Source organism: Sorex fumeus, unplaced genomic scaffold (genome assembly GCF_029834395.1).
Source record: "Sorex fumeus unplaced genomic scaffold, SorFum_2.1 ptg000130l, whole genome shotgun sequence".
Taxonomy (NCBI): domain Eukaryota; kingdom Metazoa; phylum Chordata; class Mammalia; order Eulipotyphla; family Soricidae; genus Sorex; species Sorex fumeus.
The window spans coordinates 5,171,071-5,196,562 of record NW_026606187.1 but is presented as its reverse complement, the minus strand read 5'-3'; the positions used below and the strand labels follow the sequence as shown (position 1 = coordinate 5,196,562).

Below are 25,492 nucleotides of genomic sequence, written 5' to 3'. Positions count from 1 at the left end.
TTTCCATCTGATGAATCAGTGACTTTAAGAAAAGGAGGCTCTTGAAGGTCAGCTGGACAATTCAAACCCCTGAGCTTCCATCAGTCACCCAGCAAATCCTAAATCAATCATTTCTCTGTCAGGGAGCTCTGTCTGGAATGACTTCCTGGAAGATAAGTTGGTTTTTAATGATTTTCTTTTAGCTCGGGAGTAATACTGCTTCTTGACTATAGGCAACTGGGACAACCAAAGGGACTTCACTTTCTTCCTTTTTTAAATCTTAGCAAATAAAAAGTAGGTCAGTATCCGTGTGCCGTTTCCTATGGCTATGTTCAGAGGAAAAGGGATTTGTAACTTTCAACATCCCCTTTTCTCATGACTATCACTTGCTAATACCATGACTCTTTGTCACTGCTTGGCATTCCACTATGAGCACTGCTATCTTTTATCCGCTGTACTTTTACCTTCACATCAAGGCTGTACCCTGACCTTCTGGTCCTCACCCTATTTCAAAGGTTCCGTGTTTTATCTGCAGGATGAGGGTAAAAGCCGCAGACCGCGGGCAGGATTTACTTCGATGTCTGCGGAAAACAGCTTTCAGGACTGCCCGACTGCCCGGTCCTCCACCCAGCGCTACTGCCGCATTCTCTCCTCTCCAGATGCAATGTCATAGCCCCTGCGGCTGACCCTCCGGCCTTCGGACCTTTAAAAAGCAGTGTGTAAAAAAATGCACGCCAAAAATAATAATAATAATAATAATATTTTGCCCCCTTCTAATTAGAGAGTATCCACTGAACTTTCCACTCGCAGATACTCAAGCAGGTCTCACGTTTTAGGGGCAGTACAACGGCCTGCGGGTTGGAGATGAAGGCTTAGTTATCAAGGGGAAAAAAGAAAAAGAAAAAGCTAGCCGCCCCAGACTCCCACACCCCACAGTAAATTTCCACGCAGCGGTCAAAAGCCAGAATAGGCTGGCTGGGCAGTGGACATCGGGGTGCCCGGCACCCTCGGCAGTAAGGACGTCCCAAGTCAACCGTCCAGTTTGGAGGCCGGACGCAGCCTGTCCACTCTGGTGGGCTGGCCCGACACCCACTAGGGGCAGCGGGAAGGCCGCCAGCGCCGCACTCCGGGACCCCAACGCACACCGAGGAACAACGCAACGCAGGGAGGAGGGCGGGCCCTTCGGCCGCACCCCTTCGCCTTCTCCCCGCCTTCTTTGTTCCTCCCAGAGTCACCATTGGCTCCTTGCCCACGAGACCGGGCGAACCGCGGGGACTGCGGCGAGCCGCGATTGGACGGCGTCGCTGCCGCTCGGCCGGCGGCCCGCTCGCGATTGGCCGGCGTGCCGCCGGGGGTTTGAATCGCTGCCCCGGCCGGGGAGGGTTTTGCCGAAGTGCCACGTTGGGTCGGGCTGCGGCTGTCGGAGCCGGCTCGGGGTGCGGGTCGCGGCGCTCGAGCCGGGCCGCGGGCCGTTGGGGCCGTCGCCAGCCGGGAAGCCGGTCCGTGGCGCGCGCGTGTGGGGCCGCCCCGCGGCGGGCGAGCGGCTCCGATCTGGCTGCGCGGCGGCGGCGCGTCCCGCTCGAGGGCGGCTCTGGCTGAGGGCGGAGGGGCCCGCGGGGAGCCGGGGGCAGCGGCCGAGGCTGGACCGCGGCGTCGGGGGCCGCTGCCCCCGGAAGGGCCGAGCGAGATGCTGTCGGGGAGCCTGATGGAGGAGTTCGAGGTGAAGGAGGACGAGCGGTGGTACGACCCCCAGGACCTCCAGCAAGGTGAGGCAGGGCGGGCGCGGCCGGCTCGCGCGCGGGCACGCTGCGGGCCGGCACCTCCTCCGCCCCGGCTTTAGGAAACTTTCCGAGTTGCCTGTGCTCCCGGCGCCCGACGGGTGGCAGGTGCGGGCGAAGTCGGGGCGCTCACCTGCGTGGGGGACCGGCCGCACCTGCCCATCCCACCCCGGGGCAGCCTCTGCGCGCGCCCGAGCTTCTGCGCAGTGAGCGGCCCCGTGGCCCGGGCGTGCGGGGCGCCCCGCTGCCAGGCGCTGTCCCCGGGTTAGCGGCTTCAATGCTCCCGGCGTTCCTGGGCGCCCCGAGAAGAGGGGCTCGTCCTCTGGGTGGGGGTGACCGGAGCCGCCGCGGGGTAGCAGGAGACGCAGAGGTCTGTTATCCCCATTTCCCAGATGCGGAACGCGGTGGCTGGAAAAGCGCAGGGACTTCCTCCGAGTTGGGGAGGCGGCGGCGGCGGGGACAAGGAACCGGGAGGCATCATCACACTCGACAAGAGGCTGCGCAGAGCCCAGCCCCTCTCTCTGCTGGACAACTGGGTGCTCTGAGTTACGGCCTCAGTTGGGGGTTAGATCTTTTGTTTCTGGGGGGTGGGAGGGGGATGCTTCAACCGGCTTCTAAGTGAAACGACGTCAGGGGACTCTAGTCTCTACCAGCCACCTTGCACTGGAGCTTTTCGAAAGCAGGCTTGTCTCCAAAGAACAACTCCGAGTAGCCTTAAGTTTGGGACCAGCCCTCCGCCAGTCCCCACACACACGCACTACCTCCGCCCGCCTTGGTAAAAGAGCCTGAGCTTGCAATTAGGTAACTTCTCTCTCTCTCTCTCTCTTTTTTGCTGCCCTAACACTAGAGCCCATTCAGTCCTCTGAAGGGACGCAGCTCTTGGGTTGGGAGAGCTGAGGATTCAGCAGAACTGATGGGGCTGGAAAGAGCGCACAACGGCTAAGGCTTTTTGTCTTGCGCACTGCTGATCCGGGTTCGGGCCCTGGCACCCTGGCACCGCCAGGAGCGATCCCTTGAGCACAGAGCCGGGAGCAAGCTCAGAGCACAGCCAGATGTAACCTATACGGTCCCTTCCCCCACACAGCCCAAAATAAAACGAACAACTGAACATTTCTTGGGAATTTGGGGGCTGCGGGGTGTCACACCTGCCTGTGCGCAGGGCTTATTCCCCGCTCTGCACTCAGAGATCACTCCTGTCAAACTTGGGGGAGCATATAGAGTGCCAGCGATTTGACCCAGGTCAGCCACGGGCAAGGCAAGTGCTGTACCCTCTGCACTATTCCCTCCGGGCCCTCCTGGGAATTCCCCCCCACTGCTTCTGTGGGTCTGTGTAAATTCTGTTCTTCAGTTCTAATTCCGCTCTGAAAATTGATATCTTATCAAATAGTAAATGATCAGCATGTTATACCAACCATTGAGCTTGGGGATTACAGTAACCCTGATTTGACTGATTCAGACTTAGAGAAGGATCCCTTTGGCAGGAAGGCGGTTTGTTAAAGGTATAGACCATGGACAGTTTTGCTCAGTCCACCATTAGGTGCATTTGGTCAGCGCTGTTTCGTGTCCACCCTGTGATGTTTGCGTCGGGTTCCTTAGATTCTTGTACCTGACAGATTTGTCTTCCATTTTAGCAAACCTGTTTTCAGAATTCCCCATAAGTATTGATGGCCTAGTTTGATACTTCTCCTGGATTAATGAGGCAACCGCTGTGCACTTGCAACATTCCCCTCAAATAAATTAAGCTGATTGGTTAATGGAAGCCGAGTAAATTTCTCTCCTGTATTTAAGCAGCAGAGATCTGTATAGGCATGTTTTCTGAATAATACTTAGCACATAATAGAGACGTGATTTTAGTATTTGTTGAACTTGAACTGAGATATGCCAGATTTTAGCTTGCATGACTCCCTTCTATAATCCACCTTAGTCCACAATGCACGTTCTTCCCCCAGGGGGGTTCTTAGGGGCCATCGGTTATAATAGTTAAGTCTGTTGAGAAACAAGTGCCCGTTGTTGGGTGTGTGTATTAGAACTCCTTAACCTCTGATGAGAACATCAAGTATTTAAGCGTATTGAAACCTTAACCTCGGACCAAAACTCCATGATAGCACTTTGTGTTTGGAATTTGTTCTGTTTTTCTTTTTTTCCAAAGGACTTTTACACCTGTTATCAGGTGGACCTTGAAATTATCTTGGATATTGAAAGAGTGTGTATGTGTTTGGGGAGGGACAGAAATAGGTGCAAAATGTCAACAATTACAACTTGTGTGATTGGAGTGATAGTACAGCAAGTAGGGCACTTGCCTTGCACCCGGTTGACCCGGGTTCGATCCTCAGCATCCCATATGGTTCCCTGAGCACCACCAGAAGTATTTTCTGAATACAGAGCCAGGAGTAAGCCCTGAGCATTGCTGGATGTGGCCCCTAAACCAAAAAATTAATTAATTAATTAATTAATTAATTAAAACACTCACAACTCTTGAATATGGCCTATGAAAGAATGAAAGTTGCACTGGTATCAGAGGTGCCAGTTTTGCTAACGCACTCCTGAAGCTCTAACGGGTTTTTAGATTTGTTTCTCTAATTTATGGTCTACTCAGTGCCCCCGAGGCTGAGGGGTCTCAGGTCTGTCCTGAGATGGGGCCAATAGGATCCTCCTTGGGAATCTGACAGTCTGGGGGCCAGAGAAGTGTCTTACCAGATGTAGCCATTATGTATGTATGGGGATCGTTGCTGCTGAATGAAGTGTGGAGTCAGGTCAGCTGTAAACAGGTTGGGTGGGCTTTCTGTGTAGACGTCTATGCATTCTTTTTATTTTGGTGAAAAACTAATTTACCAGGGTTTAGAGCAGTAGTACAATAGGTAAAGCACTTACCTTGCATGCAATGCCAGTTCAATGCTGCCACCCCAGATGGTCCCCCAAGCCCACCAGGAATGATCCCTGAGTGAAGAACCAGGAATAAGCCCTGAGCACTGCCAGCAGTGGCCAAACCACTCCCCCATTCCCCCTTCCCATGATTTACAAAGTTCTTGATATTGGGTTTTAGGCATATAATGTTCTAACACCAATCCCTCCACCAGTGGCCACTTCCTTCCACCTCTGTCCCCAAGTTCCCTCCCACCCATCCCAAAGCCTGCCACCTGGTCAAGCACATTTTAAAGTTTGATTGATTGTTGTAGTTTGGATCTCCTGATTTCAGAGTTGGTGACTCTGGTTTGGATATCTCCTTTTTTTTTTTCTTCAGTGTCCTCACAGTTCACTTTATTGAGTGAACCTGGTTTAAGTGACACAAGTCATTATTTAAGTGGATTGAATCTTTGTGTGAAAGCTAGCTGCAACTTTCTTTTCTTTGTTAGTCTGGTTTTTGTCTGGGAGCCGCATGTGGCGGTGCTCAGGGCTTTCTCCTGGCTCTGTGCTCAGGGATCGCTCCAGGTGAGGTTAGAGGGGACCACATGTGGTGCTGGGTATCGAATCCCAGTGGACCGTCTGCAAAGCAAGTGCCTTACCTGCTGGTACTTTGCAGCCTCTGAAGGTTTTTTTTTTTTTAATTAAAATTCTTACTTTGGAAAGCTCCACCATTGTCAGATACACATAAAAGTGTGAAGGTAGAAGGAGAAAATTCTCTGCTTTCACGAAACACTCCGATGAAGTGTCTTTTGTCAGTGGGCTCAGCTGACATGGTAAAAATGCTGACAGTGATCTCTGTGGTAAGATCCTTTCTGGGGCAGCAGGTAATGATGGTGCTTGCCTTGAAATGTGCCCTTGAAAACAAGGTGGAAGCACTTCAGAGGCTTGAGTTTTCTTTTAGACCAGCTGCTATTATAATTGTAGTTTGGTGAGCTGTGCCAACTGAGACGAGGGATTCAGGTTTCTATTATATGAATCAGCGAATAGAAGTCTGACTTTGAAGGGATCCTAAGATTTCTCCTTCTTTTCAAGCCAGAGTACATTTTTCCCTTGTGCGCAGTGGATTTGCCGAATCACTCTTTGGAGGGTCATTCAAACAAACGAACACCATCAGATTTCTTGGTGTTTATATTCTGTTGGGTTCCTCTTTCCTCCCCGATTACAGTTTGGCAACAGGAGGTGCAGAGCATCAGCAGATGACGCATTTGACTTGGTAATAGGACAAGCACCCAGCCTTAGTGTTATTGAATTACGGCTACGGTCCACTGTGAACAGAGCAATAAGTGCTCCTTCCCTTCCTCTTTGAGAGAACAGAAGATTTCACAGTAAGAAAAATCACAGGAGTAGTGGGATTGAAAGGCTTCAGAATTCTGAAAGAAAAATTTGTTTAAAAAGCCACTCTAGGGCCTGGAGCAATAGCACAGCAGGTAGGGCGTTTGCCTTGCACGCAGCCAACCCGGGTTTTATTCCCAGCATCCCATATGGTTCCCTGAGCACTGCCAGCAGTAATTCCTGAGTGCAGAGCCAGGAGTAACCCTTGTGCATTGCCGGGTGTGACCCCCCCCAAAAAAAGCAAAATAAAATAAAAAGTCACTCAGAAGAGCTTTTTTTTTTCCCCTTTTTTCCCAAAGCACTGGGCTTGTGGAGCATCTGTTTAAGCCCAGAGTTTACACTGTTCAAATTGATTGTCACTTGCAAAGGCCAATGAGGGAAGGGTGTGACTGTGAACATATTGATAGGTTGTAGTTGTCAAGCCTGTGGTCATTTCAGTGTCTCCCCGAAGCCAGTTCGACTGATTTAGACCTCTTCAGTAAAATTCTTATTGCAAAATAAAAACGAATGGGTGCATAAAGCTTCAAAAACTATGTAATATTTTTCTTTTGTGCCTTAATTAGAAGTAAAGGACACTGACTATTCCCCGACCCTCCCCTTACTTCCCCCTAATTATTTAGAAAACCTTCTTGGGCTTACTGCCAACTTTTGACTCCTTTTGGTCATGGAAGCCAGATGCTACACAACAGGAAATGGACTTTTTTTTTTTAAGACCAAAAAAAGACCCTGGTCTGTAAACTAACAGATGAAGTAATGTCCGATTATACAGTGTGACTTCACAGGCGTTCCTCTCGTAGTTGAGACTTGTCTTGCCAGAATCCTACCCTAAGCACCTATGAAATATTTAGCCGACTAAGACGGCAGGTTACTGAACCACGCTGGGCCTTTGTTCAACTGGAAATAAGGGTGGCGATAAGAACAAGTCTCAAATTCTTTTCTGTTATTTACTGTAAGAGTGCTACACTTGGCATCTCTTTCTGCTCCGGCAGGAATGCTGCTGCTCGCCTCTACTAAGTAGGGTAGGTAGTTTCACAATTGAAAGTCGCTGCTGGTTTCCAGGAAGCCTGACTCTGGAAAAGCTTTCAGCTCGGGTTTTTTTTTGTTTGTTTGTTTGTTTTTCTTAATTTTTATTTTTATTAGTGAGACACCATGAGGTACAGTTGTAGACTTTCAAATTTTGTGGTTGGGTTTCAATTATACAATGATCAAATACCCATCCCTCCACCAGTGCCCATTTCCCACCACCACGGATCCCAGTATCCCTCCCACCCCCCCATCATCCCCATCCCACCCTGCCTCAGTGGCAGGGCATTCCCCTTTGTTCTCTCTCTCATTTTGGGTGTTGTGGTTTGCAAAAGAAGCATTGAGAAGCAATCATGTTTGGTCTGTAGTCTAGTTTCAGCATGCTTCTCCCATCCTGGGAGGATCCTCCCAAGACCCTTTATTTGGTGCTCCCTTCTCTATCTGAGCTCCCTTTTCCCCTAGCATGTGTGGCTGGCCTCCAAGCCATGAAGCAAAATTCCTGGTATTAATCTCGGCCATTCTTGGGTGTTAGTCTCCTATTTTGTTACTTTATGTTCCCCAGATGAAGGCAATCTTTCTATGTCTACCCCTCTCTTTCTGAGTCATTTCGATTAACATGATACTTTCCATGTAGTACCACTTGTATGTAAATTTCATGACTTCGTCTTTTCTAACAGCTACATAGTACTCCATTGTGTAAATGTACCAAAGTTTCTTTAACCAGTCATCTGTTCTTGGGCACTCAGTTTTTTTTCCAGATTCTGGCTATTGTAAAGAGTGCTGATCCCAGAGAGGCAAAAAAGTATAGTCGAAGTGACATCAGCTCGGGTTTTGATCTTGAGTTAAGAATGCTTCAGGCTGAAGCTATAGCACAGTGGGTAGGGCGTTTGCCTTGCAGGCGCCGACCCAGGTTCGATTCCCAGCATCCCATAGGATCCCCCGAGAACCTCCAGGAGCAATTCCTGAGTGCATGAGCCAGGAGTAACCCCTGTGCATCGCTGGGTGTGACCTCCCCTCATCGCCCCCAAAAAAGCAAAAAAATAAAAAAAAATGCTTCAGAGGGGCCGGAGTGATAGTATAGTGGGTAGAGCACTGACCTTGCATGCAGCTGGCCCTAGGTTTGATCCCTGGCTTCCCATAGGGACCCCTCCAAGCGCTGCCAGGAGTAATTTCTGAGTGCAGAGCGTGGGGTTCTTCTGGGTGTGGCAAAAAAAAAAACAATCAGAGGAATGTGGGGCTGAGATAGTATAGCAGGTGGGGTACTGGCCTCACATGCGGCAATCCAAGTTAGATCCTGGCACCCTAGCCCTGCCAACAGTGATCCCTGGGCAGAGCCAGGAATTAGCCCTGAGCACAGTTGGGTGTGCCCTCCTACCCCCCCACCCCCACCCCACCAGCAACAACTGTTAAAAGGTCTTCTGTGATTCTCTAGTCTTTCCCAGGGAGAAATTACTCCCCACCACTGGCCAGGAGAGACTTAGTAATGTTTCTGTGTAGCTGGGGCCCCGTGGGCCGGCTTTTATAGGGGCACTGTGTGTACATACTACATTCTCTGAGTGCGAGATAATATTTCTCATCTCCAGACACACAGAGTTCCTCTCCATAGAGTGAAAACAGGATAGCAACTCGCCAGGGGTTGTTTGCATTTTCACCGACAGCACATGCAGTAAAAGCCAAATTCCTCAGTCCTTGCCATTTATGAAAACAAGTGAAAGGATGCAGCCCCATGCCTAGGGGCGGTTTGTACTCTGTCCCTGGGAGATGTGTGTCAGCATTAAGGCCCCAGACTAAACACCGAGTCGTGTGGAATTAAGGTTGCAGGAAGGCCCCGTGGCTAATGTTTGACTCATCAGACAAGTGCCATGCATTAGCATCTCGTGCTTCCAGAAGCTTCACCTGAAAGACTGGATTGAATCCCTTGAAACCATAAAAACTGTTGTCTCTTAAATGCTTTAAGTTCTTTGCAAAGGTTCCGTGTCTTTTGAATATGATACTGTATTATACCTGAAGTCTTAAATGCACCAATAGATGCTAATGTTTATTGCTTTATCGTGGGGATGTCATATCCAGCAGGACTAAGGTACTTGGGGACCACTCCCAGCTCTCTGTTCAAGGCTGACCCCTCCCCAGCGGTGCCTTGGTGTCAGGGACTCGACCTGCAGGCAGAGCACGTGTGCAGCCCACGCCCGTCTCTCTGGCCCTGTGTTAATATTTAAATTAGGTGTTTAAATCTGTTCTCTCATCTCTACCAACTACTGTTGCTGCTTTATTTAAAATGTGTGTTAGGACCTGGGAGGTAGTTCAAAGGACTAATGTGCTTTGCATTCTGGAGTATTGAACTTGATCCCCTGAGCCCCTCTGGGTATAGCCCACAAATAAAAATAAATTAAAAAATTGGATATGAATGTATTTAAATGAGCTGAAACGTGTTGTGTGGTAGCATTCTTGGTCTCCTCCTAATGAAAAGCTATCCAAGTAAAATACTAATTATTCACTTGACTGGGTAGTACTTGGTAACAAAGGTATTGCTTTCCCAGGGCCTAGAGTACGGGGTAAGGGAAGCTGGGGCTTGCCCTGCAGACCCCCCCAGCACCCCTTGCATGGTCTCCCGAGCCTCCCTAGGATTGATTCATGAGTGTAAGGTCAGGATTAATCCCTGAACACCACTGGGTGTGGCCCTCCCAAAATTATGATAATAAGGTAAAGGTAAAGGCCCTCCCGTCAATCGTCGATTTGCTTGAGCGGGCCCAGTAACGTCTCCATTGGAGACTTTGTTGTTACTGTGTTTGGCATATCGAATACGTCACGGGGAGCTTGCCAGGCTCTGCCGTGCGGGCGAGATACTCTCGGTAGCTTGCCGGGCTCTTAAAAAATTTGAATTTCCTCTGTGCCATTTCACCTGTCACTGAGTACAGAAAATCCTCAAACTGTGATTTTGAGTTTTTTGTTTGCTTGTTTGTTCATTTTTGTTTGGGGGCCACACCCAGAGATGCCCGGGGGTTCCTCCTGGCTCTGCATTCAGGAATTACTCCTGGCTGTGTTCAGAGGCCCATATGGGATACCGGGGATCAAACCCAGGTAGGCCACATGACTGTTTGCTGTACTATCGCTTTTCCCCTCAAAACTGATTTTTAGGAGAAATGATTTTGTGCAACAAACCCACTTTTCTAACTGGTTGATTTATCAGCTGATTGGCTGATGGATTCTAACAAAAAAGGTTCTCTTCCCCAAAACATCATCAAACTTTTTTGTTTGTTTGTTTGGGGCCACACCCAGCTCTACTTAAGGCTTACTCCTGGCTCTGCTCACAGGGATCAATCTGGTAGGGTTTGGGGGACCGTCTGGGAAGCTGAATCCAGGTAGGCCATGCGCAAGGCGAGTACTCTACCTGCTGTACTCTCTCTTTGGTCGCATCATCAAACTTTTCGATAAAGATTCATGATACTTCTAGCATTCGGGATTCCTTTGTTATAGGCGTTCATTCACGTTCTCACCTGCTTATTCCAGATCAGAGTTGCGGGTGGCCAGAGCTTATCTGGCAGCTCAGGACATGAAGCGGGTACCAACTCAGCAGTGACAGTCCACAGCAGGGGTGTATACATGGCCACATTGTCTGAGGTTGGAAGGTTGGGACACGCCTTTGGGTGTGTGTGGGTGCCTCTAGGAGAAGCCCCAGGAAAAAAAACCATACAGACTAGGGAGAAGGGCTACCTGCACAGAAGCCTGCCCTGCGAGTTTTGTTGTTTGTTGTTGTTTGTTTTTCGGGAGCAACACCTGGCAGCTCTCAGGGTTACTGCTGGCTCTGTGTTCAGGGATCATTGCTGACCAGGCTGGGGGCATCCTATGGGGGAACAGGGATTCGAACCAGGGCTGGAAGACAGGAGCCCTACCCACTGCTCTACTCCCTCTCTCTGATCCCTCCTGCCTTCACCTTCCTCCTTTTCCCCCCCTTTTTTTCCCTCATCAGACTATCACAAAATGGTATAATTTGAGGTCCCGCTGTGTATTGAGTCTTGGCTCATTCTTGCTTTAAAGGGCTGGATCATAGAGAATGTTAAAATGAGATAAATTGGCATTATTCTTTTGTTTTTTTTTTGCGGGGGGGGGGTCACACATGACAATGCACAGGGGTTACTCCTGGCTCTGCACTCAGGAATTACTCCTAGAGGTGCTAAGGGGACCATATGGAATGCTGGGAATCGAACCCGGTTGGCCGAGTGCAAGGCAAACACCCTATCCACTGTGCTATCGCTCCAGCCCCATATTGGCATTATTCTAAGATTCTCTTCTTGTGTTAGATCTTCAGCTTGCTGCGGAGCTTGGAAAGACTTTGCTGGACCGCAACACAGAGCTGGAAGAGTCACTCCAGCAGATGTACGCCACCAATCAGGAGCAGCTTCGGGAAATCGAGGTAAGGGGCTCAGCAGCAGAGCTGCTCCAGCCGGCAGCAAGTCAGCTGCTGTTCCAGCAGGGAGACCAGGCTAAAATGACACCTGCAGTACAACGCAACACTGGATGACCAACCCAGACTTTTTGGAGAATGAGAATCAAATGAGAGGGGGCCTGAGAGAGAGCGCCACAGGCAGGGTGCTTGCCTTGCATGCATCCGACCTAGACTCCATCCCTGGCATCCCATATGGTTCCCCAAACCCCGCCAGTTAAAATACTTAACATAATGTCAAGTCACTGTCAAATCACTGTCCTCCCGTTGTTCATCGATTTGCTCGAGCGGGCCCAGTAACGTCTCCATTGGAGACTTTGTTGTTACTGTGTTTGGCATATCGAATACGTCACGGGGAGCTTGCCAGGCTTTGCTGTGTGGGCTCGATACTCTCGGTAGCTTGCCTGGCTCTCTGAGAGGGGCGGAGGAATCGAACTCGGGTCGGCCATGTTGGCTGCGTGCAAGGCAAACGCCCTACCGCTGTGCTATCGCTCCAGCGATTACATAATGTAATATTCAAATTAGAGTTGAACTGGAGTCTATGGAGCTAGAGACCTAGGACTGTATGCAGCGCACTTGCAAGCAGCTGACCTGGGTTTGATCCCCAGCACCCCATATGATCCCTGGAGCCCTGCCTGGAGTAACCTTTAAGCATCGTAAGGTGTGGCAAAAAAGAAGAAAAAGAAAAAACCATTTGAGATACCAGAGATTTTTGCATGCAGGAGGCCCGGACTTGATCCCTGGCACCGCAGGGTCCCCTGAGCTATACCAGGAGCAATACTAGTAATCCTAAACTCAGAGTCAGGAGAAGTATCGAGCATCTCTGGGTGTGGCACCAAAAAATAAAAAGCACAGGGCCATCTGAGATGACAGGGGATGTATCTTCAGACTCTCCGATGCATGGTCTGCTCAGATGAGCTTTCTCTCTTCATGCAAGGTTACTGAAGTGAGTCCACCAGTCACTTGATGACTTGATCCCCCGTTATTCATCGATTTACTCGAGCGGGTGCCAGTAACGTCTCCATTCATCCCTGTTGTGTGCTAGCGTAGCCCAATGACATCTGTTTGTTCTAGGAACATGCAGAGCCTCAAACCGATCATTCAGGGTCTTGACGAAGAAGTCTGACCATCTTGTAGGTGGGTGTCCACGCGACCTTTTCACATCCCGTGGAATCCAGTCAGTAATGGCTCTAGTCCAGCGGTTGTCTGTAAACCTCATTACATGTCCAGCCCATCTGATTTTTGATGCCTTGGCAAATGAGACAGCGTCCCTGATTCTTGAGCATTGACGGAGATCAGAACTCCGGATTCTATCTCTCATTTGAGTGAATCGTGATATTCCAAGCATAGCTCTTTCAGTTCCTCTCTGGGAGACCCGAATAGCATTCTCATCCTGTTTGCGTAGGGCCCACGTCTCTGAGGCATATGTTAATGCAAGAAGAACAGTGGAATCGAATAGATGTGCTCATAGCTGAAGGTTCTTTGTCCTCTTTGTTATTTCTTCGACGTTCTTGAAGGCGTTCCAAGCCGCTCTCTTCCTCCTGCTCAGCTCGGGTGCTAGGTCATTTGTCATGTTGACCTCTCGACCTAGGTACACATAGCTGTTGCATTCGGAGATGGTGGTTCTGTTGAGAGCGAATGGAGCATCAGGAACGAGGCTGTGTCTCATAAACATTGTCTTCGTAAGATTCAGCTGTAGTTCGACCTTTCCACACTCATGGTCGAAGTCGGTCAGCATTTGTGCCACTTGGCTGATGTTTGGTGTTATTAGAACGAAGTCATCAGCAAAGTGGAGGTGGTGTAGTTGATGACCATCTATCTTCACCCCCATTCCTTCCCATTCCAGTCGTCGCATGATGTTCTCGAGGGTGGCACTGAAGAGTTTTGGTGAAATGGTATCACCCTGCTGAACCCCTCTCTTGACATCGATGATTACTTCTTTGTATAATGGTGAGATCCTGGTAGTGAATCTGCAATACAGCTCACGGAGGATCTTGATGTATTGAGCTTGAATGCACTGATTGGCTAGGGCTTCAGTGACTGCTTCCATCTCAACAGAATCAAAGGCCTTCTTTAAATCAATGAACGTTAGACAGAGCGGCATCTTGAACTCCTGAGAAACCTCAATGAGCTTAGTAATCGTGTGGATATGGTCGATGGTACTGAATCCTTTTTGGAATCTGGCTTTTTCACATGGTTGTTCTTCATCTGGTGTTCTGCTAATCCTATTCAGGATGACACGAGTGAACAGTTTGTAGATGATAGACAATAGGCAGATTGGGCGATAGTTGCCAATGTCGTGGATGTCTCCTTTCTTGTATAGTAGTACAGTCCTGCTGGTTTTCCACTGGGATGGAACCTAGCATTCAGACAGGTAGCGTGTGAAGAGCCGAGCCAGTGTATTGATGAGTACTGATGGTAAGTTCTTCGGGTGTTCAGGTCTGATCTTGTCTGAGCCTGGTGCTCTTTGTTTCTTTACCGACGAGATACGAGTCCACCAGTAATCACCCATAAATAAAGTGAATGAATGGAGCTGTAAATGTCACACTTAGTTTGCCCTTTTTATTATTTTTTTGAGGGGGTGCACACCCTGCAGTGCTCAGGGCTTACTCCTGGCTCTGTACTCAGGAATCATTCCTGGCAGGTTTGGGGAACCATATGGGGTGCTAGGGATTGAGCCTAGGTTGACTGCAAGGAAAACGCCCTGCCCATCGCACTACCATACAGCCCAGTTTCCTGCTTTTTTAAGAAATCAACTAAGCAGTATTGAAGATTTGTAGAGGGGCTGGAGCGATAGCACAGCGGGTAGAGCATTTGCCTTGCACAGCCTACCAGGGTTTGATTACCAGCATCCCATATGGTTCCCTGAGCACTGCCAGGAGTAATCAGGAGTAACCCCTGTGCATCACCGGGTAAAGGTAAAAAGGTAAAGGCCCTCCCGTTGATCGTCGATTTGCTCGAGCAGGCCTAGTAACGTCTCCATTGGAGACTTTGTTGTTACTGTGTCTGGCATATTGAATACTCTCGGTAGCTTGCGGGGCTCTCCGAGAGGGGCGGAGGAATCGAACTCGGGTCGGCCATGTTGGCCGCTTGTAAGGCAAACGCCCTACCACTGTGCTATCGCTCCAGCCCACATCACCGGGTGTGATACATTAAAAAAAAAAAATCTGTAGAGCTGTATGTCGGAACAACCGCGAATACTTGGGTATGCATCCCCTTAAGCAAGAAATCTGTCTACTGTTCAGTCTCCCTGGAAGTTCCTTCGTCCAAATTTGGGTTGAGATGAAGAATTTTAAATCATAGTATCAGATTTTATACTGAGCCCAAATTCCCATGCCTTCAAAAATCATAAGTTCTTGAAGAGTGCTACACTTGCCGTTTCTTTCCACTGTGTAGACTTTTGGGTTTTAGGGTCTTGTTTTGAGGTTTTGAGGTGTTTTGTTTTGGGGGTTGTTTTTTTCCCCTTTGATTTGTTTTGGGCAACACCCAGCAGTGCTCAGGGGTGACTCCTGGTTTCTGCTGTGGGGATCACTCCTAGTGAGATTTGGGGTGCCATATGGGGTGCTGGGGATTGAAGCCAGGTCGGCCACATGCAGGCCAAGCTCTGGCCCCATGTTTTCTGTTTTTTTGTTGTTGGTAATATACAGTTTGTCTTGTTGTCTAACAAACTAAAATGGAAAATGATAGTTTAAGGCGTTAAAATGAAAGGGGAAGAGTTGCGAAGTGATAGTATAGTGGGTAGGGTATTCGCTTTGCATACAGCTGACCCGGGTTCGATTCCCCCGCATCCCATATGGTCCTCTGAACAAACTGGGTCTGCATACAAGTCAAGATCCCTGCCTGATGTACTGTGTCTTGTCTCCAGTGCTAGAAACTAAAGCAGTTTATTTCCTTTACTATAGGTAAAGGTAAAGGCCCTCCCGTTGATCATCAATTTGCTCGAGCGGGCCCAGTAACGTCTCCATTGGAGACTTTGTTGTTACTGTGTCTGGCATATCGAATACTCTTGGTAGCTTGCCGGGCTCTCCGAGAGGGGCGGAGGAATCGAACTCGGGTCGGCCATGTTGGCCGCGTGCAAGGCAAACGCCCTACCCGCTGTGCTATCCGTTACTATATTCATTAATAATTTAATATATCATATTCTTGATTTGTCCTATTCTTCCCCCAATTTTCCCTTGTAACTTTGAAAACTATTACTGTTGTTTTTTTTTTCTTTTTGGGTCACACCTGGCAATGCACAGGGATTACTCCTGGCTCTGCATTCAGGAGTTACTCCTGACGGTGCTCAGGGGACCATATGGGATGCTGGGAATCAAACCCAGGTCGGCCGCGTGCAAGACAAACGCCCTACCTGCTGTGCTGTCTCTCCAGCCCCTTACTGTTTTTTTTTTTCATGCTTTTTTTTTTTTTTTGGCCGCACCCAACCTATGCTCAGGCCTTAGTTCTGCATCTACACTCAGGGATCACTCCTGGCAGGATTTGGGGGTCATCAGGATTGAACCCAGGTGCAAGCTAAGTGGTCTGCCCACTGTACTATCTCTCCAGCGTTTATTCGTGGTCTTTTTTGGATTTAATGCCTAATCAGTAGCACTGTAGCATTGTCCTCGTGTTGTTCATTGATTTGCTTAAGCGGGCACCAGTAACATCTCAAATCAGTAGTTGTTGAAATAAGTCTCTTAGCCCAGGAAAAGCAAAGAGTTGACAAATTGCTTCCAGTGATTCTAAAATTGTGATAGGCAATCACGTCTGGGGAGTTCTTAGAGGCAGTAGGTGTTCAGGTGTAAGCCCTCGATTCTGTTGCAAACAGCTGGGGACTCTGTGCATGTGGGTCGGCTCCTGTCTGCTCCTCTGTACAACAGAGAAGGTTCTGGCTTGCACTTGGGAATAGGGTTGTTCTGAGGAGGTGAGATTATGTGAGCGTAAATGTTTTTGGACATTTTGAATGGTTGCGCAGGTTATTCATTTCTTAAGAACATTAGTAACAAAAGGATCTTTCTTCTGAAAAAAGAAATTTTTTTAGTTGCTGGAAAATAGATTTTAAAAACCAAGCTCATAACAGTTGAGATTACAGGTGGATTTTATTTTCATAGACATGTTTTCTTTTACTTGACAGGAAAAAAATAGGATATTTTAATCAGGGAAAGAGCCTTTTTTGTTTTCAAATATAATAGGAAGTATTTCTTAAGTATTGTGAAAGGCCTGTTTGATACTAAGTCCAGAAGATTTGGACTGTAATTATTAATATAGCAATAATCCCCACATGCAGAAGAGCCAAATTTCCATTCATTCTTTTTGCTTTTTAGCTTGGGTTATGTCTTTTTTTTCCCCTGCATCTCAGGTGGGGGTTATTTTTTGGAGTGGGGAAAGGAGGGGGGGGCGGCCCACACCTGGTGATGCTCAGGAGTTATACCTGGCTCTGCTCTCAGGGATCACTCCTGACCCCTCCAAGAACCATATTGGGATGCTGGGACTTGAACCTGGCTCAGCTGCAAGCTCCAAGGCCGGCAGCTCCAGGTGTGGTTTATTTGCACGCTTGCTGGTGGAACAGAGCCCAGCCACTCCCGCACCCCAGCTGGGAAGGTTGCCTGGTCCCAGTGTTTTGTGTATAACCTTGTACTCATGATCGAGGTGACAGCCTGCAAAGTCCAGGGCAGATGTGAAATACTATTCACTGCATTTTTCTACACTTGATCTTAGCCAAAAGCCCGAGAAGCAATTGCATTTTACTTCACTGTGATTTTGGTTGGTTATTATGGGGCCATACGAGTGATGCTCAGATCTACTTCTGATGCTCGGGGCTTTCTCCTGACTCTGCAGTCACTACTGGTAGTGCTCAGGAGATCATATATGACCTGGGGTCGGCCATGTGGAAGGTGATATGCAGTTTGTATATGTTCCTCACCCCTTCTGTCTCTCCAGTTCCCGCACTTATATTTTAATACTCTTCCTGTTTGTTGACTTTTTTTTTTTTTGCTCCCTCATGTTTTCGTCATGTGTTTAAAATGTCTCCAACTGGGGCCCAGAGCAATAGTACAGCAGGTAAGGCATTTGCCTTGCACGCGGCTGACCCATCAGCATCCAATATAGTCCCCTGAGCACTGCCAGGCCCGATTCCTGAGTAAGCCCTGAGCATCACCGGGTGTGACCCAAAAGCCTAAATCAATAAATAATAAATAAAAATAAAATGCCTCCTCCTGTCCAATATGTTTGGTACTTGACCCTTTTTGGTGCTTGCATTTTTGGATCTTGGTAGATTAGTCAGATTCATTTGAAACTTTCAATAATTGTAAACTGAGAAAACCAGAAAATTGGGGCCAGAGCGATAGTACAGTGGGGAGGGCATTTGCCTTGCATGTGGCCGACCCGGGTTCCATCCCCGGTATCCCATAGGGTCCCTTGAGCACTGCCAGAGGTAACTCCTGAGTGCAGAGCCAGGAGTAACCCCTGAGCATCACCTGGTGGACCCAAAAAGAAAACAAAAAACAGGAAATCAGAAATGAATCTTGAAAAGGTTAGAAAACAAATCCATTTCCTTCTAGATTTGGGAGGGAGGGGAGATATATACATATATACACACACACTAATTTGAAATTTTTGAGGCCAAACCTTTCAGTAATGTCAGATTCTGGGGTCTTACCTTCGTTCTTGGTGAGAGGTCTAATGAATTGCTTGAAAGCTGCTGACCCGTTTAGCCAGACCTTTAGTTAGGTCACCGTCCACAGAATCCTGGAGACCACAGAACTTTGCGTATTAGTTCTGAGTTAATAAGATTAAACTAGCATGTGAAACAAGAGCGCTTCCTTTCTTTTGGTCGTTCTGAAGCCAAGTACTCAAAGGCCAGAATGTGGCAAGTTTGTTCTAAATGGTTTCATTGTTTTTAATCAGGTTTTTCCAATATCAAATGAGATTTTTCTGTAGTTTTGATTGTTTTAAATAGCCTTTTGGGGGCCTGGGGGGAGAGCCCAAAGGGCTAAGTATGTGTTTGGCATGAGGGTTTGGTCCCTGGCACCACGTGGTCCCTCAAGCACCACAGGGAATGACTGGGAACACTGTTAGGTGTGGTCCAAATGCACCCCTCCCCCCCAAAAAAAGATACAATCGCCTTTTTATTTTTTTGAGAAAACAGAAAAAACAAAAAAGTGGCATATTTGTACTTTCTTCCAAGTTGACTAGTTTCCTTTTGATTGGCCATGCCTCTTATTTGGGGGCCACACCCAGCAGGGCTCAGGGCTCACTCCTGGGATCACTCCTGGCAGGGTTCCAGGGACCCTCTGGGGTGAACCCAGGTCGGATGCCTGCAAGACAAGTGCCTTGTCTGCTATACTGTGTCTCTTGCTCCAGAGACTCAAGTTAAACTCTAATTTGAACATTACATTAAGTATTTCACTTTTTTGGTTTATTATTCGAACCCGGGTCGGCCACGTGCAAGGCAAACGCCCTACCCACTGTGCCATCACTCCAGTCCAGTTTATTATTATTTTTTAGGTCACACCTAACTGACTGGGACCTAAGTGTGGAGCCAGGAGAAGCCCCTGCGTGTGCCCCTAAGCCCAATAGAAAGCCCTGATCTAGTTACCAGTTTATCATCAATGATGCTGCAAGTCCCTCTTTTTCCCTTTCTAGTTGTGCTACTGAGAAATATTGTGGATATTTTCTTCGTGATATAGATTGTGTTTCAGTGTCTTGTGGTGGAGTGGAAGGGAATCAAAGGAAGAATGTGAATGATACAAAGCTTTATGATTGATTATCGGGCTAGAGAGAGGGAACAGGAGTTCAGGCACTTCCCTTGCACCCCTGTCCGAACCCCAGCACCGCATCTGGTCCTCTGGGCATTTTACCATTGTACCATTTCTCTTGGAATGGAGCGATAGCACAGCAGGTAAGGCGTTTACCTTGCACGCGGCCGACCCGGGTTCGATTCCTCCGCCCCTCTCGGAGAGCCTGGCAAACTACCGAGAGTATCTCGCCCACATGGCAAAGCCTGGCAAGCTCCCCGTGATGTATTCGATATGCCAAAAACCGTAACAAGTCTCACAATTTGTTGTGAGACGTTACTGGTGCCCACTTGAGCAAATCGATGAACAACGGGAGGACAGTGCTCCAGTACTATCATTTCTCTGGCCCCAGGTATTCCCCTCTTGGCTTTCTTGTTTCTGTAAAGCGTGTGTTTCGTTGCTTGTTTCTAAACACCAACTGCGGGTTTCCTGCCTTTTCTCTCTAGGAGGGTTTTTATAGCTCCCTGAGTATTGGGCCAGTTATGCACTTAGAAAGCTCGAACGAGCCTCCCAGCTACTCGTGGGGATGCTGGGGAGTCCCGAGGAGGCAGCCCCGGGAGACCAAGCAGGGCTTCTCCTTGTTCCTGTTGAGGAAAGTCATTTCATCAGGATTTCAAGTCCTCACTTTTGTGAAAGTGAACCGTGCTGCTGTGGAATCATGCCAATTCTACACCCCTGGCTCTTGGTCACGCGGGTCATGGCTGAGAACTCCGAAAACCCTTGAATTTCCTGAGTGACAAGATGGGGCCTGGTTGTCTGAAAAACTGTATGACCAGGGGGGTTACAGCTCTCAGCCCCAACCCCTCCTGCCAGTCTCAGAGGAGGTACCAGGACTGGGGCTTGAGACCAATCACCAGTGATCAGTGGTCCAGTCAACCAACCATGCAATAGAATAAATGAGATTGATGGGCCAAAGAGATAGCACAGTGGGTAAGGCGCCTGCCTTGCACATGTCCAGCCCAGGTTTGGTCCCCAACACCCTATATGGTTTCCCCAGCCTTTACAGGAGTGATCACTGGGTATGGCCCCAAAACCAAACCAAACCAAATAATAAATGTTTATAACTTTGGGAGAGTTTCCAGGTAGGTGAGCCTTGGTGAGCCAGGAGAACCATGTCTCTGGAGAGGGCATTGAAAGCCCCGCCCCCCCAACACACACACGACCTCGCCCTGCATAGCCCTTCCATTTGCTTTCTATAAATCCATGAATGTCAGTAAGTCACTTTCTTCCCTGAGTTAGTGAGCCTGAGAGGAGGTCATGAGACCCCCCTTCCCCCAAATCTATAGCCCACTGTGTGGAAGTATAGGGATGTCCATCTTCCCTTGGGACTCTCACCTGAGTCTCAGGAACCACGCCTTCCTGCTGCTTGGGTTGTAGCCATTTGGCGTTAGAGAAGAGATGGAGTGTTGGTGCTGGAGTGCTCACATGACCGTCCGAACCATCCTGTCTTGCAGTACTTGACCAAGCAGGTAGAACTTCTGAGGCAGATGAATGAACAGCATGCAAAGGTTTACGAGCAGTTAGATGTCACGGCACGGGAGCTGGAGGACACCAATCATAAGCTGGTCGCCGAGAGCAAGGCTTCACAGCAGAAGATCCTGAGGTACGTGGTCAGTGGTCTCCTGAGGAGAGTGAGGGAGCAGCGCGGAGACCAGAGTATGGCCGTGCTGGGTCCGGGGTCAGTGGAGGCAGATGTTTACTTCTCTCTGGAGACTAAGACTAAGGTGGAGTCCTTCCCACTAAGAAGGCTCCTGATGTGATATCACTGAGCAGCAACTGGCTTCTGTCTGTTCCCCACAGTCTCACGGAAACAATCGAGTGTCTCCAAACCAACATTGAGCATCTCCAGAGCCAAGTGGAGGAGCTGAAGGCATCAGGCCAGCGGACCAAGGGCCAGGGAAGGAGCGAGCAGGAGAAGTGGGAGCCCAACTTCTCCTCCCTGAAGGAGCTATATGACCTCCGCCAGTAAGAGCCCTCCCGGGCACAGCGCCCTCACATTATGGGCATATTCTGCATCCTTGATGGATTCAGGGCATCCTCTAAGGCTGTACCACCGGGCGCTGGGGGCTGGAGCAATAGCACAGCGGGTAGGGTGTTTGCCTTGCATGTGGCTGACCTGGGTTCGATTCCCAGCATTCCATATGGTCCCCTGAGCACTGCCAGGAGTAATTCCTGAGTGCATGAGCCAGGCATAAGCCCTGTGCATCTTCGGGTGTGACCCAAAAAGGAAAAAAAATCAAAAACCACGGGACTGAGATGGCCCAAGAACAAAACCACATAAATACCCAAGTGAGAGTTTGAAGTATTAGAAATTTGACAGAACCTTGTTTTGTTTTATTTGGGGGGGTGTTGTTTCATTTTTAGTTGTTGTCATTATTTTGTTTTTGAACCACATCCGGCTCTGCTCAGGGCTTACTCCTGGCTCTGTGCTCAGGGGACCACATGGGACACCGGGGATCAAACCAGAGTCAACTATCTCTCCAACCCAGAGAAGATTTTTTTTTTTTTGGCTTTTTGGGTCACACCCAACAATGTACAGGGGTTAATTCCTTAAACTCCTGGCTCATGCACTCAGGAATTACTCCAGGTGATGCTTGGGGGACCATATGGGATGCTGGGGATCAAACCAGGGTCAGCTACACTGTCTCTCCAACCCAGAGAAGACTTTTGTTGTTGTTGTTGTTTTTTAACATTTGGGAACATTTATTTTCCTGCATTTAAGTAGTTAAAACAAGGTGCAGGATGAGTCCTGTGAGGGATTGTGTTACAAATGAAACCCTTTCGTTAGTAGTATTATAAACTATGGATCCTAAAATAAAATGGGGGGGGGGAGAAAAAGAAGAATTTTTTTAAAAAAAGATGCAATAATTCTGTTAGACTGCAGATTCAGGAATTGTATTTCACATTCAAGAAAAAGGGGAAATTTTACTCAAAAGTGTTGTGGGGCGGGTGGGGAGAGGGAGGAACTGCAGATATACACATGTGCATGTATCCGGGGGTGAGTCAGGAGAACAGAGTTTGAGAACTGCATGTTGAGCACCTGTTGGTTCAAGCGTACAGCAGGCCTGAGGTGTGGGGGCACAGAGAGATGCGGGTCCCACTGAGGCAGGCGGAACACCGACCACCAGACAGGGACAGCTCTGAGCTGCAAGCGATTTGGCACAGGAAGGGAGCCAGCCATGTGCCAGATGGGATTCAACCCAGTAACCGTCAGTCCCCTTCAGCCCTAGGTGGGAATCTTGTTTTTTTTTTTTTTTCCTTTTTGGGTCACACCCAGTGATGCTCAGGGGTTATTCCTGGCTCTGCACTCAGGAATTACTCCTGGCAGTGCTTGGAGGACCATACGGGATGCCGGGGATCGAACCTGGATCAACCTCGTGCAACACATACGCCCTACCCGCTATGCTATCGCTCTGGCCCCAGTGTGCATTTCTGGTTACAAAACTGCCACAGCATTGGTGCTTGCTCTGCTCTGCACTCACAGAGAGAGCTTCTAGATACAAGCAGACCTCTTATGGGGCCAGAGAGGTCGGACAGGGGTTAAGGCGCTCACACTGCATGTGGCCATCCAGGTTCTGGTTTCTTCTGTAACACTCCTGAGCACAGAGCCAGGAATTAAGCGCTATTGGCTGTGACCCAAACTGTGCCCCCCCCCATACCCTCACCTCCCAAAGAAACGCCCATGGTCCAGGGCACATCCTTTGGGGCAGGACCTGGACCTTGGTGTTCAAGTCCACCCCAATGAGCCTAATCTGTGGTCAGCGTAGAGGATCACTGGACTTGAGTGGCGCCAGGGCTACTCCTGGTTCTGTTCAGGGATCACTCCCAGCAGTGCTCGGAGGACCATGTGGGGATGGGATCGACCCCTGAGCCTCCTACATGCCAACCTTGTCAGCCTGTTGACTGCTTCTCCAGGTCCTGTTAAAAAAAAATTTAATTTTTTTTGTATGGTTTCCTGGGGCTGGAGTGATAGTCTAGTGGGTAACAGCCAACCCGGGTTCAATCCCCGACATCCCATCGGGTTTCTTGAGCACTGCCACTAAGTCCTGAGCACAGCTGGGTGTGGCCCAAGACCCACCCCCCCCCCAAATTTTTTTAAAAGTTTTTTGGGGGCTGGGGAGAAAACTCAAGTGGGTGGTACTCATGGCCTTGGGTTTGTTCCCTAGGACCACTACCCCCCTCCCAGCCATCCAAGTATCGCTGGGCGTGGTTCTGTTCCGAGCACTGCCAGAGAGAGCCGAGCTCCGTCTGGGAGGGACCCCTGGGAGCAGAGTCTACATTTCCTCTCTTAAATTTCAGTTCCTGCGCGAGATTAGGCCCACCCGCAGTGGCCTCCCAGCCCCACAATATTCAAAGGAGGGGCTGGCTGGAGCAGTAGTGCCGCGGGTAGGGCATTTGCCTTGCACGCTGCCGACCCAGGTTCCATCCCCATAGGGCCCCCCAAGCACTGCCAGGAGTGATTCCTGAGTGCAGAGCCAGGAGGAACCGCTGTGCATGGCCGGGTGTGACCCCAAAACAAAGCAGACCGCGGGCACCCTATCTAGTCCTCCCAGCACCGCCAGGACTGATTCCTGAGTGCAGAGCCAGGAGGAACCCCTGTGCATGGTCGGGTGTGACCCCAAAACAGAGCAGACCGCGGGCACCCTATCTAGTCCTCCGAGCACCGCCAGGACTGATTCCTGAGTGCAGAGCCAGGAGGAACCGCTGTGCGTGGCCGGGTGTGACCCCCAAAACAGAGCAGATCGTGGGCACCCTATCTAGTCCTCCGAGCACCGCCAGGACTGATTCCTGAGTGCAGAGCCAGGAGGAACCGCTGTGCGTGGCCGGGTGTGACCCCCAAAACAGAGCAGATCGTGGGCACCCTATCTAGTCCTCCGAGCACCGCCAGGACTGATTCCTGAGTGCAGAGCCAGGAGGAACCGCTGTGCGTGGCCGGGTGTGACCCCCAAAACAGAGCAGATCGTGGGCACCCTATCTAGTCCTCCGAGCACCGCCAGGACTGATTCCTGAGTGCAGCGCCAGGAGGAACCGCTGTGCGTGGCCGGGTGTGACCCCAAAACAGAGCAGACCGCGGGCACCCTATCTAGTCCTCCGAGCACCGCCAGGAGTGATTCCTGAGTGCAGAGCCAGGAGGAACCCCTGTGCGTGGCCGGGTGTGACCCCCAAACAGAGCAGACCGCGGCACCCTATCTAGTGATTCCTGAGTGCAGCGCCAGGAGGAACCCCTGCGCGTCGCCGGGTGTGACCCCCAAGTGGCAAAAAATAGTACTTCCATCGAGGGGGGCTTGGGGCGGATGGGGAGGACCCCCAGCCGACCCGCGTGACGCCGTGCCTCCTCGCCCCTCCTCCGCCCAGGCACTTCGTGTACGACCACGTGTTCGCCGAGAAGATCACGTCCCTGCAGAGCCAGCGCAGCCCCGAGGAGGAGGAGAACGAGCAGCTGAAGAAGGCGGTGGCGGCGCTGCAGGCGCAGCTGGGCGGCGAGCGGCGCAAGCGGCAGGCGGTGGAGGAGGAGTACGGGCTGGTGCTCAAGGAGAACGGGGACCTGGAGCGGCAGCTGGGTGCGGCCGCCGCCTGCCGCGCGCGGGCCCGCGAGCTGGAGGCCGAGGTGGCCGAGCTGCGGCAGCGCCTGCAGGCCGAGCACCCGCCGGCGCGCGGGCTGGAGAAGCTGGTGCCCGACGCGCTGTTCCTGCCGTGCCGCGAGCCCGGGCCCAGCCTGCTGGAGGAGCTGTGCCTGGCCGACGCGCCCCGCAAGCCGCTGACCCGCAGCAGCAGCGAGACGCGGCTCAGCGGCCTGGCCGGCGGCGGCGGCGGCGGCGATGTGCTGGCGGCCCACGAGGACACGTGCGTCCGGCGCGCGCAGGCCGTCCAGCAGAGGGGCATCTCGCTGCTGCACGAGGTGGACACGCAGTACAGCGCCCTGAAGGTCAAGTACGAGGAGCTGCTGCGCAGGTGCCAGGAGGACGCCGCCGACGGGCTGGCCCACAAGGCCGTGCAGACTCCCGGGGCCCTGGCCAGGGAGCCCGCGCCCAGCGCCGCCCCGCGCTCCCCGCCCCGGCCGGCCGCCGGCACCCCCGACCCGCTGGGCTCCCCGGCCACCGCCGACGCGTCGCCCCCCGAGTACAAAGCGCTCTTCCAGGAGATCTTCAGCTGCATCAGCAAGACCAAGCAGGAGATCGACGAGCAGAGAACCAAGCACCCGGCGCTCTCCTCCCACTCCTAGCCGCCCCTCTGCCCGGCCCCCCTGGCCCGGCGGGCGC

The 25,492-nt window shown here is 50.4% G+C and overlaps 1 protein-coding gene across 1 annotated transcript; it reads left to right on the top strand.

Annotated features, from left to right (window-relative positions):
- Positions 1–1,367: 1,367 nt before the first annotated feature.
- CDR2 (cerebellar degeneration related protein 2) lies at positions 1,368–25,492 on the top strand. The gene is made up of 5 exons (XM_056138879.1): positions 1,368–1,745; positions 11,315–11,427; positions 20,687–20,835; positions 21,033–21,197; positions 24,588–25,492. Exons 1-5 carry the CDS (start codon positions 1,667–1,669, stop codon positions 25,453–25,455), a joined length of 1,374 nt encoding a protein of 457 aa, XP_055994854.1. The 5' UTR covers positions 1,368–1,666; the 3' UTR covers positions 25,456–25,492.

Excerpts from the sequence above, each read along its gene's own strand:
- CDR2 (XM_056138879.1), top strand. The coding sequence starts at position 1,667 with ATGCTGTCGGGGAGCCTGATGGAGGAGTTCGAGGTGAAGGAGGACGAG. Across the intron at positions 11,428-20,686 it reads AGCAGCTTCGGGAAATCGAG|TACTTGACCAAGCAGGTAGA; the intron begins GTAAGGGGCTCA and ends CCTGTCTTGCAG. Across the intron at positions 21,198-24,587 it reads GAGCTATATGACCTCCGCCA|GCACTTCGTGTACGACCACG; the intron begins GTAAGAGCCCTC and ends TCCTCCGCCCAG.